The sequence below is a fragment of the Pseudophryne corroboree genome, chromosome 8, assembly GCF_028390025.1.
Source record: "Pseudophryne corroboree isolate aPseCor3 chromosome 8, aPseCor3.hap2, whole genome shotgun sequence".
Taxonomy (NCBI): Eukaryota; Metazoa; Chordata; class Amphibia; order Anura; family Myobatrachidae; genus Pseudophryne; species Pseudophryne corroboree.
In genome coordinates this window covers 122456607-122472393 of record NC_086451.1, presented here as the reverse complement: position 1 = coordinate 122472393, position 15787 = coordinate 122456607, and the positions used below count along the sequence as shown (strand labels likewise).

Here is a 15787-nt window from a genome sequence, read left to right as displayed (position 1 = left end):
TTCCGGGAGTTTGCTAAAAAACGCAGGCGTGTCAGGGAAAAATGCGGGAGTGTCTGGAGAAACGAGGGAGTGGCTGGCCGAACGCAGGGCGTGTTTGTGACGTCAAACCAGGAACTAAACAGACTGAGCTGATCGCAATCTGGGAGTAGGTCTGGAGCTACTCAGAAACTGCAAGGAATTATTTATTAGCAGTTCTGCTAATCTTTCGTTCGCTATTCTGCTAGGCTAAGATACACTCCCAGAGGGTGGCGGCCTAGTGTGTGCAATGATCCTAAAAGGAGCTAGCGAACGAACAACTCGGAATGAGGGCCATGGTTTTTTAAAATGCCATCCTGTCGGACACTGTCGTATAAGTTCAGGAGTACTGCTGTATTAGTCCAGTGGTACTGCCGTATAAGTCCACCAATTGAAGAATTTTTGAAAAATGACAAGGGCGTGCAGGAGATGCTGTCAGTGGACTGAAAAATTGCGGGCCACTTTCAACATTCAGCCACTGCATGCCACTACTAGATGGGACAGGTGGTTGTGTTGCTTAGCTTAGTCATACAGTAACCTCGGTGCACTTCTTTTTCTTCTTTGCATCATGTGCTGTTTTGGGCCTAGTTTTTTAAAGTGCCATCCTGTCTGACACTGCAGTGCCACTCCAAGATGGGCCAGGTGTTTGTGCCGCACACTTGTGTCGCTTAGCTTAGTCATACAGCAACCTCATTGAAATTATTTTTCTTCTTTGCATGATGTGCTGTTTGTTGCCTATTTTTTTAAATTTGCCATCCGGTCTGACACTGCAGTGCCACTCCTAGATGGGCCAGGTGTTTGTGCCGCACACTTGTGTCGCTTAGCTTAGTCATACAGCCACCTCTGTGCAACCTATTGGCCTAAAAACAATATTGTGAGGTGTGAGGTGTTCAGAATAGACAGGAAATGAGTGGAAATTAATGTTATTGAGTTTAATAATACCGTAGGATCAAAATTACCCCCAAATTCTGTGATTTTAGCCATTTTTATGGGTTTTTTTTCCAAAAATTATCCAGATCCAAAACCAAAACACGAAAGGGTGGTTTTGGCAAAACCAATCTAAAACCAAAACACAAGCGGGGAATTAGAACCAAAACCAAAACAAAAAACACGAAAAGTGCCCACCGCACATCTCTATGTTAGACACTACGGTTAATTTTTGTTGGAAGCCAATTAACATACCAGTATATTTTTGGATTGTTGGAGGAAACCCATACAAGCACGTCGGGGAATATACAATCTCAGGGGCAGATGTATTAAGCATGGAGAAATGATAAAGCAGTGATAAAGCAGTGATAAGTGGAAGGTGATAACGCACCAGCCAATCATTACGGGTTTGAAAAAAGGACAGTTAAGAGCTGATTGGCTGGTGAGTTATCAAATTCCACTTATCACTGCTTTAACACTGCGTTATCACTTCTCCAGGCTTAATACATCTTCCCCTCAGTGCTGTGAAGCAGTAATGGTCCGATTTCCTCCCACAATCCAAGATTAAACTAGTACTGTAGGTTAATTGGCTCCTGACATACTGTAAATCAACCTTAGGGTGTGTACACACGGTGAGATCCTTGCTATGCCTGATTTTTACTTGCAATTTCCCCTGAACTCCCTGGAGCCCAGATAGCACAGATTTTGACTAACTTTTCTTGAGATATGGACTATGTGTGCTTACGATTTTGGCTTATGTGAGATTTTGGCTTATGTGAGATGTCATTGACATGTGAGATGAACTAAATCAGGGGTGGCCAACCCGCGGCTCTCGAGCCGCATGCGGCTCAGCTGGCTCCTGGCCACCGCTGCCCTGGTCCCCCTTCCCCCGTGCAGCTCACCGCGCTGCTGTCTGTGAGGGTAGGAGAGCGCAGCGTGCGCCTCTCCTGCCCCTCACTCTCCGGCGACGGTCCATGAGCCAATCAGAGCTCACGGACCGGCAGCTAAGGCTGCCGGACCGCGAGCTTTGATTGGCTCACGGACTGGCGCCTAATTGAAGAGAGACATGGCCGCCGGAGAGTGAGGGGCAGGAGACGCGCACGCTGCACTCTCCTCCCCTCACAGACAGCAGCAGCGCGGTGAGCATCACAGGGGAAGGGGGTGGGGGGGGGGATCATGTATATCTGGCACTGGGGGCATTGCTGGCACTGTGGGGACATGTATACCTGCACTGGGGCCATAGCTGGCACTGGGGAGACATGTATATATAGCACTGTGGGGACACTGGCATTGGGGGCATAGCTGGCACATATATATCTAGCACTGTGGGGACATATATATCTGGCACTTGGGGGACATGTATATCTGGCACTGGGGGGCATATCTGGCACTGGGGGCATATCTGGCACTGTGGGGACATATATATCTGGCACTAGGAGCATAGCTGGCACTGTGGGGGCATATATATCTGGCACTGGGGGCATATCTGGCACGGGGGCATAGCTGGCACTGGGGGGAAATGTATGTCTAGCACTGAGGGGACATGTATAGCTGGCACTGTGTGGGGACATGTATATCTGGCACTGGGGGCATATCTGGCACTATGGGGACACTGCATTGGGGGCATCACTGGCACTTTGGGGACATATATATCTGGCACTAGGGGCATAGCTGGCACTGTGGGGACATATATATCTGGCACTGGGGGCATAGCTGGCACTGGGGGCATAACTGGCACTGGGGGGAAATGTATATCTGGCACTGGGGGGGAAATGTATATCTGGCACTGGGGGGGGGGGTCATATGTATCTGGCACTGTGAGGCATATATGTATCTGGCACTGTGAGGTATATATGTATCTGGCACCAGTGGCAAACGCAGGATTTGCATGGGGGGGTTTCCAGAACTGGGCGGAGCCAATCACGGGGGTGGGGACTGAGGTGACCCAGTATATGCTGGGTCCGTAAAACTAGTGTGTCTGTGTGTGTGTGTGTGTGTGTGTGTGTGTGTGTGTGTGTGTGTGTGTGTGTATTTATATATATATATATATATATCTCCACATATATATATATATATATATATATATACATACACACACACACATACATATATACATATACATAGCATAATAAACATGCATACATATATATATATATATATGTACACACACATACAGTACACATATATATACACATGTATATATATATCATATCTGTGTGTGTGTGTGTGTGTGTGTGTGTGTTTATATGTATGTATGTATGTATATACATGTGTATATATGTATGCACATGGATATATATGTACTATAATTAAAATAAAGTAGACTTTTATTGTACCTGCAAGTGCCACCAGGAAGACAGCAGGCTGCAGAGGACGCTAGACAGTCATTAATAATACTCATGCAGCTAAAATAAAAATAATTTTTTTTTATTTTTTTTATAGTGGAGGGGGGTTTCTGGGTACTCAGAAACCCCCCCTGGGTGCGCCACTGGGCACTGTGGGGACATATGTGTATGTGGCACTGTGGGGACATATGTTTCTGGCAGTGTGGAGGCACCCATTTTTTGACATTTTTATATGTATGTGGCACTGTACTGGGACATTATATGTATTTGGCACTGTACAACATGACTAAAAACGGAGTTATGACACAAGGTCATACTCCTACAAACGTCATAACGAAAGGTGTGCGCACAAAATGGGGTGTGGCTTTGTGAAAACTAGGCCACACCCCAATTTTTGCGTGCGCATGATACTGGCTCTTGCCCTTGGCTACAAATCTTTTCTGGCTCTTTGCCTCTGACTCGTTGGCCACCCCTGAACTAGATAGTACACCGATCTAGCAAGGATTGACTTGCCTGCGCAGTCTATCTTATCTTGCGATGCCGACCTGGCGGGACCCGCATCGGGATCGAATCGGGATCGCAAGGTAACTTTCAGCTTGCGATCTGCACTAACTTTTCTTGAGATTTTGACTATATAGTCAAAATCGAAAGAAAATATCTCACCGTGTGTACACACCCCTAGTGTGTAAGTGTGTGCATGTACATGTTTTTAGGGCAAACTAGATAGGCCAAGTAGTTCTTATCTGCCGTCAAATTCTAGGTTTGTAACATTAAGACAATACTATTTCTCACCCATGTGTTTATTTAAACTTTGTGCACTTGCTTTCAAATGTCTAGTTTAAAATACCTTCAGCTTTACTGTCATCCACCAAAGAGCAAGCAGTGCGTAATGTGACCAAACTCTGTGCTGAGTGCCGCCCGTGAGTATCAACAGCAAACAGACTGAACCTGTGGCATAAAAAAAGGCACATGTTTAAATTCATAGTACAGTGTTAACTGTCCTACAATACAGATGATAAAATCTTTATGAACTACGCAGTGAGATAAGGTTGGCATGACACAAAAGTGAAACAGTTTAAGTTATTTTTCAGAAGAAAATACATAATCGAACCCTTTACAAAAGTCACACCGCTACTACGTGCCAGTGGATTCATGGGTACTTTTGTTTTTGGACATGGAAACCAGCATGAAGAGAGGCAAAGCAAATCATTTTCTACCAATCTCTGACTGGATAAAGATTTCAACCAATCACAATATGACTAAACCTTAGGCGCGCGGTTGTGTTCCTCCTCAACTCACACAAAAGTTGGGAGGTATGTAAACCTGATATGTCTGAACATTTTAAATGCACAATTACTTTTTACAGTATAGCAGACTAGAATAAAATAAAACAGTACACTTGGAACATGTAAAATATTAGGCACCCCTGAGAAATGAATACTTTAAAATACCCCCTGAGAGCTTTAATACTTCAAAACCTGATTGGTTAGTAAGTAAAATAAATCAAGTGATGATAATTCCTAAGATTGGTAAATACTCTGACCTTTCTAACTTCTCAGGATATTCTACTTACTATTATACAAGGGACACTATAAACAGGTGAGTTAGTACTTGAAAATAAAAATAACTGACAATAATAAAGGAGGGGACGGCTATAAAAATAGGATTTTAATTACCTACCGGTAAATCCTTTTCTCGTAATCCGTAGGGGATACTGGGAATCCATTTAGTACCATGGGGTATAGATGGATCCACTAGGAGCCATGGGCACTTTACAAAATTGATAGTGTGCGCTGACTCCTCCCTCTATCCCCCCCCTACCAGACTCAGTCTAGGAAACTGTGCCCGAGGAGACGGACATACTTTGAGAGAAGGATAGATAAAGAAAGTGGTGAGATTACGAACCAGCACACACAACAAGAGGAAAGCCATGCTAACCAAACCTGAAACAGGAACAGCAACAGCTGAACCAAACAAGAATACGTAACCAAGTAGCAGTGCAGGAAGAACGAAGCACCGGTAATTAAAATCCTATTTTCTCTTATGTCATAGGGGATACTGGGAATCCATTTAGTACCATGGGGAAGTACCAAAGCTCCCAAACCGGGTGGGAGAGTGCTGAGGTTCCTGCAGAACTGACTGACCAAACTGAAGGTCCTCAAAGGCCAAAGTATCTAACTTGTAAAACTTAGCAAACGTGTTTGAACCTGTCCAAGTAGCAGCTTAGCAGAGCTGTAAAGCCCAAGAAGAACCCACCGACGTAGTAGAGTTAGCCTGTACAGATTTTGGAATCGGCAAACCTGCCGTGGAATAAGCATGCTGGATAGTGAGCCTGATCCAGTGTGCAATTGACTGCTTTGAAGCAGGACACCCTATTTTATTGGGATCATAGAGAACAAACAATGAGTCCGATTTCCTGTGATGAGTTGTTCTCTTTACATACACCTTCAAATCCCTCACAACATCCATAGACTTTGAAGAAGCAGAGGTGTCCATAACAACCGGAACCACAATAGGTTGGTTGATGTGAAATGCGGACCCCACCTTAGGAAGAAATTGCTGACAAGTACTGAGTTCAGCTCTGTCCTCATGGAAAATTAAGTAGGGGCTCTTGCAAGACAACGCCCCTAACTCTGACACACGTCTTGCTGAAGCCAAGGCCAGCAGTGTGATGCTCTTCCACATAAGGTACTTTATGTCTACCTCCTGTAACAGTTCAAACCAGTCCTATTGGAGGAACTGCAGCACCAAATTGAGATCCCAAGGTGCTGTGGGAGGCACAAAGGGAGGTTGGATATGCAAAACACCTTTCAAGAATGTCTGGACCTCAGGGATAGAAGCCAATTGTTTCTGAAAGTAAACAGACAATGCCAAAATCTGGACTTTAATGGAGCCTAGACGTAGGCCCACATCCACTTCCAACTGCAGAAAAAGCAGGAAACATCCCAGATGAAAGTCCACCGCAGAATATTGTCTGCTCTCACACCAAGAGACATATTTCTTCAATATATGGTGGTAATGTTTAGACGTTACCCCCTTCCTGGCTTGGATCCTAGTCAGGATGACCTTGTCAGGAATCCCTCTCCTGGCTAGAATCAGCCATTCAACTTCCATTCCGTTAAACGTAGCCGCGGTAAGTCTTCATAGACGAACGGGCCCTGTTGCAGAAGATCCTCGCGAAGAGGTAGAGGCCACGGATCTTCGATCAGCATCTCAAGAAGATCCACATACCAGGCCCTTTGAGGCCAGTCTGGAGCAATGAGGATTGCTTGAACCTTTTTCCTTTTTATTCTTTTGAGAATTCTTGGGATCAGAGGAAGTGGAGGAAACACGTACACCAGCTGGTAGACCCACGGAGTTGTCAGAGCGTCTACCGCCGCTGCTCCTGGAACAATACCGCTTGAGCTTCTTGTTGGAGTCGAGAGGCCATCATGTCGATCTGTGGATATCACCACCAACGTTTCAACCACCGGAACACCTCCGGGTAAAGGCCCCACTCCCCCGTGTGTAGGTCGTGTCTGCTGAGGAAGTCTGCTTCCCAGTTGTCTACTCCCAAAATGAAGACCGCCGACAATGCCACAGCGTGTTTTTCCACCCAGAGGAGAATTCTTGACACCTCTGACATTGAGGCTCTGCTTTTCGTTCCGCTCTGTCGGTTTATTTACGTTACCGCCGTCACATTGTCCGACTGGACTTGAATAGCCTGATTCTGAAGTAGAGATGAGGCCTGCAGAAGGGCGTTGTAGATAGCCCTGAGTTCCAGGATGTTTACTGGAAGGACGACTTCATGACATGACCATCTTCCCTGAAACTGCACCCCCTGGGTGACTGCTCCCCAAACTCTGAGGCTTGCGTCTGTGGTTAGTAGAATCCAATTCTGAATCCTGAACCTCTGACCCTCGACTAGGTGAGAAGTCTGTAGCCACCACAGAAGGGAGATCCTGGATTTTGGCGACAAACGGATCCTCTGGTGCATGTGAAGATGCGATCCGGACCATTTGTCCGATATAGCTGGAAGGGACTCACATGAAACCTTCCATACTGAAGCGCCTTGTAAGAGGCCACCATTTTCTCCAGAAAGCGAATGCACAGATGCATCGAGATCCAGGTTGGCTTCAGGACAGCCCGAATCATCGACTGGATTACCATAGCCTTTTTTCAAAGGGAAGGAACACTCTCTGAAACTCTGTGTCCAGTATCATTCCCAGGAAATGAAGCCTCTGTGGCGGTTCTAGGTAAGATTTTGGTAGGTTCAGAATCCACCCGTGATCTAGGAGTAGTCTAGTTGACAGGCCAATGCTGTCCAACAACCGCTCCCTGGACGGTGCCTTTATCAGAAGATCGTTCATGTATGGAATTATGTTCACTCCCTGTTTGCGGAGTAGATACATCATCTCTGCCATCACTTTGGTGAACACCCTCGGTGCCGTGGAGAGACCAATTGGCAGGGCCTGGAACTGCTAGTGACAGTCCTGCAGTGCAAACCATAGATAAGCCTGATGAGGAGGCTAGATCGGAATGTGAAGGTACACATCCTTGATATCCTGAGACACTAGGAATTCCCCCTCCTCCAGACCTGAGATCACCGTTCTCAGAGACTCCATCTTGAATTTGAACACTCGTAAGTATGGGTTCAACGATTTGAGGTTCAGAATCGGCCTCACCGAACCGTCCGGTTTCGGTACTACAAACAAATTGGAATAGTACCCCTTATTTTGCAGATGAGGTGGAACTGGAACAATGAGCTGGGTTTGTACCAGTTTTTGAATGGCGTCCTGTGAAAACTTGTGGAACTGGTAAGCCTAATTTGAAGAGTCTGTGAGATGGGAGATCCTGGAAATCCAGTCTGTATCCCTGGGAAATAAGATCTATGACCATGGGGACCTGGCACGATCTCGTCCAGATGTGACTGAAGAATTTTAGCCAGGCTCCCACCTGCCAGTCTTCCAGGCATCGTGGTCCACTGTCATGCTGAAGGTTTTGAGGAAGCAGAGCTTGAGCCCTGTTGTTAGGTTCCTGGTGCTCAGAACAAGGGAGATGTTATGAAGTGAGTCCAGAGCACCAGGACGTAACGCTGGGAAAGGGGAATGGAAAGGGAATAGCCCCTGGCGCCCTATCTCCGTTGTCTCGCCCGTGCTGTCAGTACACTCTTGCGAGACTATGGTTGCTTGAGCCGCGTTTGAAGTGCGGATTACGTCTGCCCAACTTCGATGCCCCCTCAGGTCTTAATGGGAGACAAAGAGTGTACCGAGACAGGGTGATAACAAGGGGCCCTCTTACTGAAACAACCAAAGCCAGGGGCTACTAACTAGCCTAAAACTAAATGTATGTGCGGCTTGCCGCCAAAGGAAAAGAACAACAAAGGAAATGCTGACCACACGCCGACACAATACTTTTGTGTCCTGGCGGTGACAGCATAAGCAGAACCCTCTGCAAAACACCAGTGACATAAATAATAACGGAATACAGCGGCCTAGGCCGACGGACGCGGCAGAGCCGCTACTCACGGAACCGGTACGAATACTGGCAAACGGACAGGAACTCCAAATGCTGCTGACACAGACTCTCAGAACTGGAGGACCGGCAGAATCCCAAACGACAGACCGGTGGACACCAAGAAGCCAGAAACTTGACCAGGCACAGGAAAAGCCACTGGACCTCAGGACAGGAACGCCTCAAGGCAGGACACGGGATAGGACACAGGAATCGACACAGGGACTGACACAGGAATCGACACAGGAAGCAGTTCGACTGACACTGCTACACAGGAGCTCAGGAACTAGCAGGAACCAAGCTCAGAACTCAAGCAGACTGGAAACCTAGAAATATCACCAGCGTCTGTGAATAGCACTGAGCCAGCATATAACAGAGAGGCCTAATTAATAATCTCATGCAGCTGCCCTGTTGCATGACTCCAAACTGACAAGATGCAATTAGCAGCCAGGTGAGGCAGAACACATGGGAACAAGCTGCAATTACACAGACTCACCAGCGGCAGCAACCAAGAGTACTCTTAAACAGAGCAACGGGAAATCCTGGCCTGCGAAACAACTTATAAACATAAAATACCTAACTGACATGCAAAACAGGAATGAGCCACAGCCGTGGCTCATAACACCTGTTCCTGTGAACCGGCAGTTGCTGGTTTGCGTGGTTTACCTCTAGAGCCTCTAGTGGCGATAGAAGAACCTCTGGGTTTGCCCCTAAACTTGGCAGTCTGAAAGGACTGTAAATTGGGACCCGAGTAGGCCTTCCTAGCTGGGGGAGCTGCAGAAGGAAGGTATGTGGACTTTCCCGCAGTAGCTTTGGAGATCCATTTCTCTAGTTAATTTCCAAATAAGGCCTCGCCCATGAAAGGTAGGCCTTCCACACCTTTCCTGGAGTCCGCATCTGCAATCCACTGGCGTAGCCATAGACCCCTGCATGCAGACACTGCCATAGCTGTAGTGCGTGCATTAAGCAAGCCTATTTCTTTCATGGCTTCCACCATAAAGTTTGCAGAGTCCGGTATATGCTGCAGGAACAAGATAACCTCCTCCTGAGGCAAGGTGTCTAACCTTCAATCAGGTTACCCGACCATTTAACAATGGCTCTTGTAATTCACCCACATGCTCCGGATCGCCCCAGCAGCTGTATATAAAGATTTGAGTGTATTCTCAATTTTACGATCAGCCGTCTTTTAGGGAGGCTGCACCCGGGACAGGCAATACAGTTTTTCGTGAGAGCCTGGAGACTGATGCATCCACTATCGGTGGATTTTCCCATTTTTTCCTATTCTCAGGAGGAAGAGGAAATGATGATAACAATTGTTTAAGGATTTGAAATTTCCTATCAGGATAAACCCACGGTTCTTCAAACAGGGTATTTAATTCCTTTGACACAGGAAAAGTAGCTGAGGATTTCTTTTTTATATTAAAATAAGACTCCTCACACTCCTCTGTCACCTTATCAGGGATAATCAGGACTTCTCTGATAGCCTCTATAAGAGCCTCTATTCCCTGTGACAGAGTACCCTCCCCCACCTCTGAGACCACCTCACCCTCCTCCATTTCTGACCCCTAATCATCTGAGTCAGACTGCAGGATATGGGCCAAAAGTGCATTTTTGTGGACAAATGGCAGGGGACTGAGACGCTGGTTTGAGTACTGAGCCTCTTTTCATAAACTCAGATTGTCTTAAGTATTGCATCTCTTTCTTATTACAAGATAACTTAGTAGAGTTTGTGGAAATTATTCCCCTAATGGAGTCCAGCCATGCTGGTTCTGCCCCACTAGCCTGGGAAGGGACACTACATTGAGTACACACTAGTGAACCCCCTGGGGAAGTGGAACACTGTGCCTTACATGAAACACACTCTCTGCCTGACATACTGTAACAGTGACAGCACACACACACAAGAAAAGGGTAAATGCACAAAGAGCCCTTCCAGGGAGACAAAGAGGGAGTATGGAACCAGCACATGACACCCTTAACGCCAATGCCAAGCTTAGCTGGGTCGCAGACTAAGTACCTAGATTAGGGACTTAGTACACTAATAATCGCTCCCCCCTGCTATGACCCCCTGGTACCGCTGAGGTAATCTGGAGTCTCTCTGGAGGAGCTGCGCATTCCTGACAGTCAGCATCTGTGTGAGCTGCAGAGAGAAAATGGCGCTAGTTAACTGCTGGATCCGCTGATAGTGAAGCTCCACCCCTTCAATTGTGCGTGATCTTCCCGCTCTTTTTTATACAGGATGTATGTGTCTATGGGGTCATTCCGATTTTCGCTATGCTGCGATTTGCTGGTAAATACGCATGCGCATGGTACGCAGCGCGCATGCGCTTAGTTATTTAACTAAAAACTTAGCAGTTTTGTTGTTGTTCGTGCAGCACTTTTCAGTCGCACTGCTGATCGGTGAGTGATTGACAGGAAAGGGGCGTTTCTGGGTGGTAACTGAGCGTTTTCCGGGAGTGTGCTAAAAAAACACAGGCGTACCAGGTAAAAACGCAGGAGTGGCTGGAGAAACGAGGGAGTGGCTGGCCGAACGCAGGGCGTGTTTGTGACGTCAAACCAGGAACTAAACGGACCGAGGTGATCGCAATCTAGGAGTAGGTCTGGAGCTACTCAGAATCTGCAAGGAATTATTTAGTAGCAATTCTGCTAATCTTTCGTTCGCTATTCTGCTAAGCTAAGATACACTCCCAGAGGGCGGTGGCCTAGCGTTTGCAATGCTGCTAAAAGCAGCTAGCGAGCGAACAACTCGGAATGAGGGCCTATGTGCATAAATGGAGACAAACTCCTTTTATGGCTTTGTTGCTAGTCTGGGTACTGTGTCCGCTGTTCAGCGTCTGTGTCCATACACAGCGGGAGACGCAGTCCACCCCATTTAGAAGCCGTGCGTTTCCGTATCCTCATGCCGCCATAATGGCCGATGACCCACTAACCGGGACGGCGGCTTAGTATTCACCACTCTTCATTCTTCTGGTTCTGTTAGGGGTGGCGGCGTGCTGCTGGAATGTACACTCACCGTGGTGGGACTTGCAAATAGTTCCCTCAGGAGCTAGTGTCCCGTCAGCGGGGAACGGGACCATTAAACCTGAGAGAGGTTGGTCCGTTTTTCCCCCTAAGTCCCACGAAGCAGGCAGGCTGTTGACATCCAGTCCTGCCTGAAAATAACAAATTCAGAAAATAAATGCAGAAAACTCTTCAGGAGCTTCCATAGACCTGACCGGCTCCTCCAGGCACATTTTCTAAACTGAGTCTGTTAGGAGGGGCATAGAGGGACGAGCCAGCGCACACTATCAATTTCTTAAAGTGACTATGGCTACTAGTGGACCCGTCTATACCTCATGGTACTAAATGGATTCCCAGTATCCTCTAGGACGTAAGAGAAAATCTAATTAAATACTTTTAGATTGGAAAGTACACTGTAAGATACATATGGGCTCATTTATCAATGAGTGATACATTTCACTGTGAGTGATAAATTGCACCAGCCAATCAGCTCCTAAATACAATAACTCCTAACTGCCATGTTACAGACTGTGAGGCAGACGTATGAAAGTGTACCCTAACGTTCCTTATGTGCACTTGGCACTTCACCACATTTTCGCGGTGTTATGAACTGACTCTTCTACCTAATGTACGAATGCTGCTCCTGCCCCTTTAAGGAATCATTATGTGCAGGGGTGGCGATGCAGTCACACCCCTCTCTTCCCCATTCAATGTGTCTGCACATGCGTGCTGGATGGGGACGGACGCCGGGCGCCCCAGGCAGCCGGGACACGGTTGAGGCAGGAACTGAGGCAGGCGCTTTATGCAAGCTGGCTCTAGTATCCTGAGCCAGAGGCCACTCAATGCGCCCAGCAAATTGAGAGAGGCGTTGCGCCACATACAATTGTTTTAATGTAGAATGCCACCTCCCGCTAAACTTTATTAACATGAACACTGAAAGAAAAGAGAACCCCAACATAGCGCTTCAGCAGCAGAGCGCCACTGCCAGCCCCGAACTGCCAAAATGACAGTGGGGCCCTAACGAACGATGAGTCACTGTCCCAGCCTTCATCATCGGGGAGCCTTCAACTTCATAATAGGATTACCGCCGCAGACGAACCGGCAGCATGCACTACCAGCATTCCTTATGAACCCGCTGTGAGCTGCATCATACATTGCGATGATACGGTAACAGCGGCAGTTAGCATGCGCTATGTGCAAAAAGCACATAGCGCACGTTCTTACATCTGCCCCTGTGTTTGAAAAATGACAGTTAGGAGCTGATTGGCTGGAGCAATTTATCACTCACAGTGAAATTTATCACTCATTGATAAATGAGCCCATTAGTGTAAACTGGTCAAATATGTAAAGTAGGACACACTGTATCAAGGACCAATGGAAAGGTTTAGCCAACAGCAAATAGTGGTCCATAGGCGCACAGTTAACATTGCTTTGACAAAATTGATCTGTTTGTTACATTTGTTGAAAGGAAACTTTTCCTATCACTTCACTTCATCCCCAAATTCAATGTCGGAAGTGGGCAAGATTAAAGTTTTTAGAAAAAAGTGCTGTGAACTAAATAAACTTTTTGTCCCTAACAGATATATTCAGAGCACTTTCCCAACTATTATTCATAAGGGAGCATATTTTATGCTTTGTGTTGCGTATCAGCCAGTGGCACAGGAAATATTGGGGGTAATTCCAAGTTGATCGCAGCAGGTAATTTTTTAGCAGTTGGGCAAAACCATGTGCACTGCAGGGGAGGCAGATTTAACATGTGCAGAGAGAGTTAGATTTGGGTGTGGTGTGTTCAATCTGCAATCTAATTTGCAATGTAACAATAAAGCAGCCAGTATTTACCCTACACAGAAACACTATAACCCACCCAAATCTAACTCTTTCTGCAAATGTTATATCTACCCCCCCCCCCCCTGCAGTGCACATGGTTTTGCCCAACTGCTAAAAAAAAATTCCTGCTGTGATCAACTTGGAATTACCCCCATTATCCAGGTAAAGGGAAGAATAAATTCAATTAAATACCAACAAATTAAAGAATGGAAGAGATTGAAGCAAGAGGTTGGGTAATTTAGCAAGAAGATAATGCAAATAAAAATCTCATATGGACAAAATATTAAAGTTATGGAATGGCCACAAACTTCAGTATTTATGTAGAATATGTATGTAGAGTTATTTCTTACAGAGAATACATAAGAAGACCTAGAACATTTGTGAGCTATAAGAGTTCTGCAACGTAAAGAGTTGAACATTTCTTTCAACAAAATATGTACTAACAGGGTGCCAAAATTTGCATATACAGGTTGAGTATCCCATATCCAAATATTCCAAAATACGGAATATTCCGAAATACGGACTTTTTTGAGTGAGACTGAGATAGTGAAACCTTTGTTTTTTGATGGCTCAATGTACACAAACTTTGTTTAATACTCAAATTTATTAAAAATATTGTATTAAATGACCTTCAGGCTGTGTGCATAAGGTGTATATGAAACATAAATGAATTATGTGAATGTACACACACTTTTTTTAATGCACAAAGTTATAAAAAGTATTGGCTTAAATTACCTTCAGGCTGGGTGTATAAGGTGTACATGTGACATAAATGCATTATGTGCTTAGATTTAGGTCCCACCACCATAACATCTCATTATGGTATGCAATTATTCCAAAATACGGAAAAATCCGATATCCAAAATTCCTCTGGTCCCAAGCATTTTGGATAAGGGATACTCAACCTGTAATTGAGCTTAAAACAGAATTATGATGATAGATATAGACAACCCAGCCTATTTTGTCTTGTTATTTATCTGCATTACATGCGAATAATACACTTTTTGTATATGCCAGTAGTTCCCAAACTGAGGTGCCATGGGTCATGTGCAGGGGTGCCACGTGTTGGTGGTACAGAAATAAATCAAATTATTTATAGTCCATGCGACAGGCAAAACCATTGGTGGTGGCTAGCAATCATAAAATATGTGGAAAAACAGAAGTACAACACCAATCACACCCACATAACCTAACCCAAGGGTGACAAATACAATTGACGTAATTTTTGCTGGATTTCTCACAAAGGAACGTAGATGCTGATACTCTAGAGTGCCGTGATGCATGAAAGTTTGGAACCACTGATACAGTATATACCCTGGCTTAACAGCTGGTGCATTTTAGCCTTATTTCTCGGGAAAAAATGCTAAATTTAATGTTGCATAATTAACATTATTTATCTGATATTTCAGACTATTAATATAAGTGGTAACTGATACCTCTTGATCAGCTAAGTTAAATTGAGCCATATATCCTAAGATAACTGTACCATTAGTGACATAGCAGCATTCATCTCTGAATCAGGTATAATGTGTTACAGCTATTACATATTTTGGAAATAACAAGGCAAGTAGAAATGCCAACACAAGGCAAAAAAAGTATTCCAATCACTACATGTAAAAATAAAAGTACAGTTATCATACAGTATGATGGCTCACAGGGTCACACTGCTGCCTTACAATACTATAGTTGTGGGTTTAATTCCACCCTAAGTCCTATCTGAGTGGAGCTGGTGGGTTCTCTCTGCATTTTTGGGGGTTTATTCTGGCAGTACGGATGGGGCAATGGTTAGCATTACTGCCTCACAGTACTGAGGTCATGGGTTCAATTCCCACCATGACCCTTACTGTGTTGAGTTTGTATATTGCGTGGGTTTCCTCTGGGTGCTCCGGTTTCCTCCCACAATCCAAAAATATAGATATAGATTGTAAGCTCCACTGGGGCAGCGACTGATGTGAATGGGCAAATATGCTATGTAAAGCGCTGCGGAATATGTGTGCGCTATATAAATAACTGGTAATAAATAAATATTTCATTCTCTGGTTTACTCTCATAATCCAAAAACATAACGGTAGGATAAGTGGCTTCTTACAAAAATGTATCCATTGGTTGTGTGCATGGCAGAAAGTTTAAAATATACTGTAAGCTCCACTGGGAATAGATGTGAATTATTCTCGGTATAT

General features: G+C 45.3%; 1 protein-coding gene across 1 annotated transcript in view; it reads right to left on the bottom strand.

The window, feature by feature from the left end:
* The window catches only part of ASTN2 (astrotactin 2), a 1124462-nt gene that overhangs the window by 33813 nt on the left and 1074862 nt on the right, over positions 1-15787 (bottom strand). The window contains exon 20 of the mRNA XM_063936906.1: positions 4135-4235. Coding sequence (XP_063792976.1) covers positions 4135-4235 — 101 coding nt within the window. The remainder of the gene's footprint in view (positions 1-4134; positions 4236-15787) is intronic.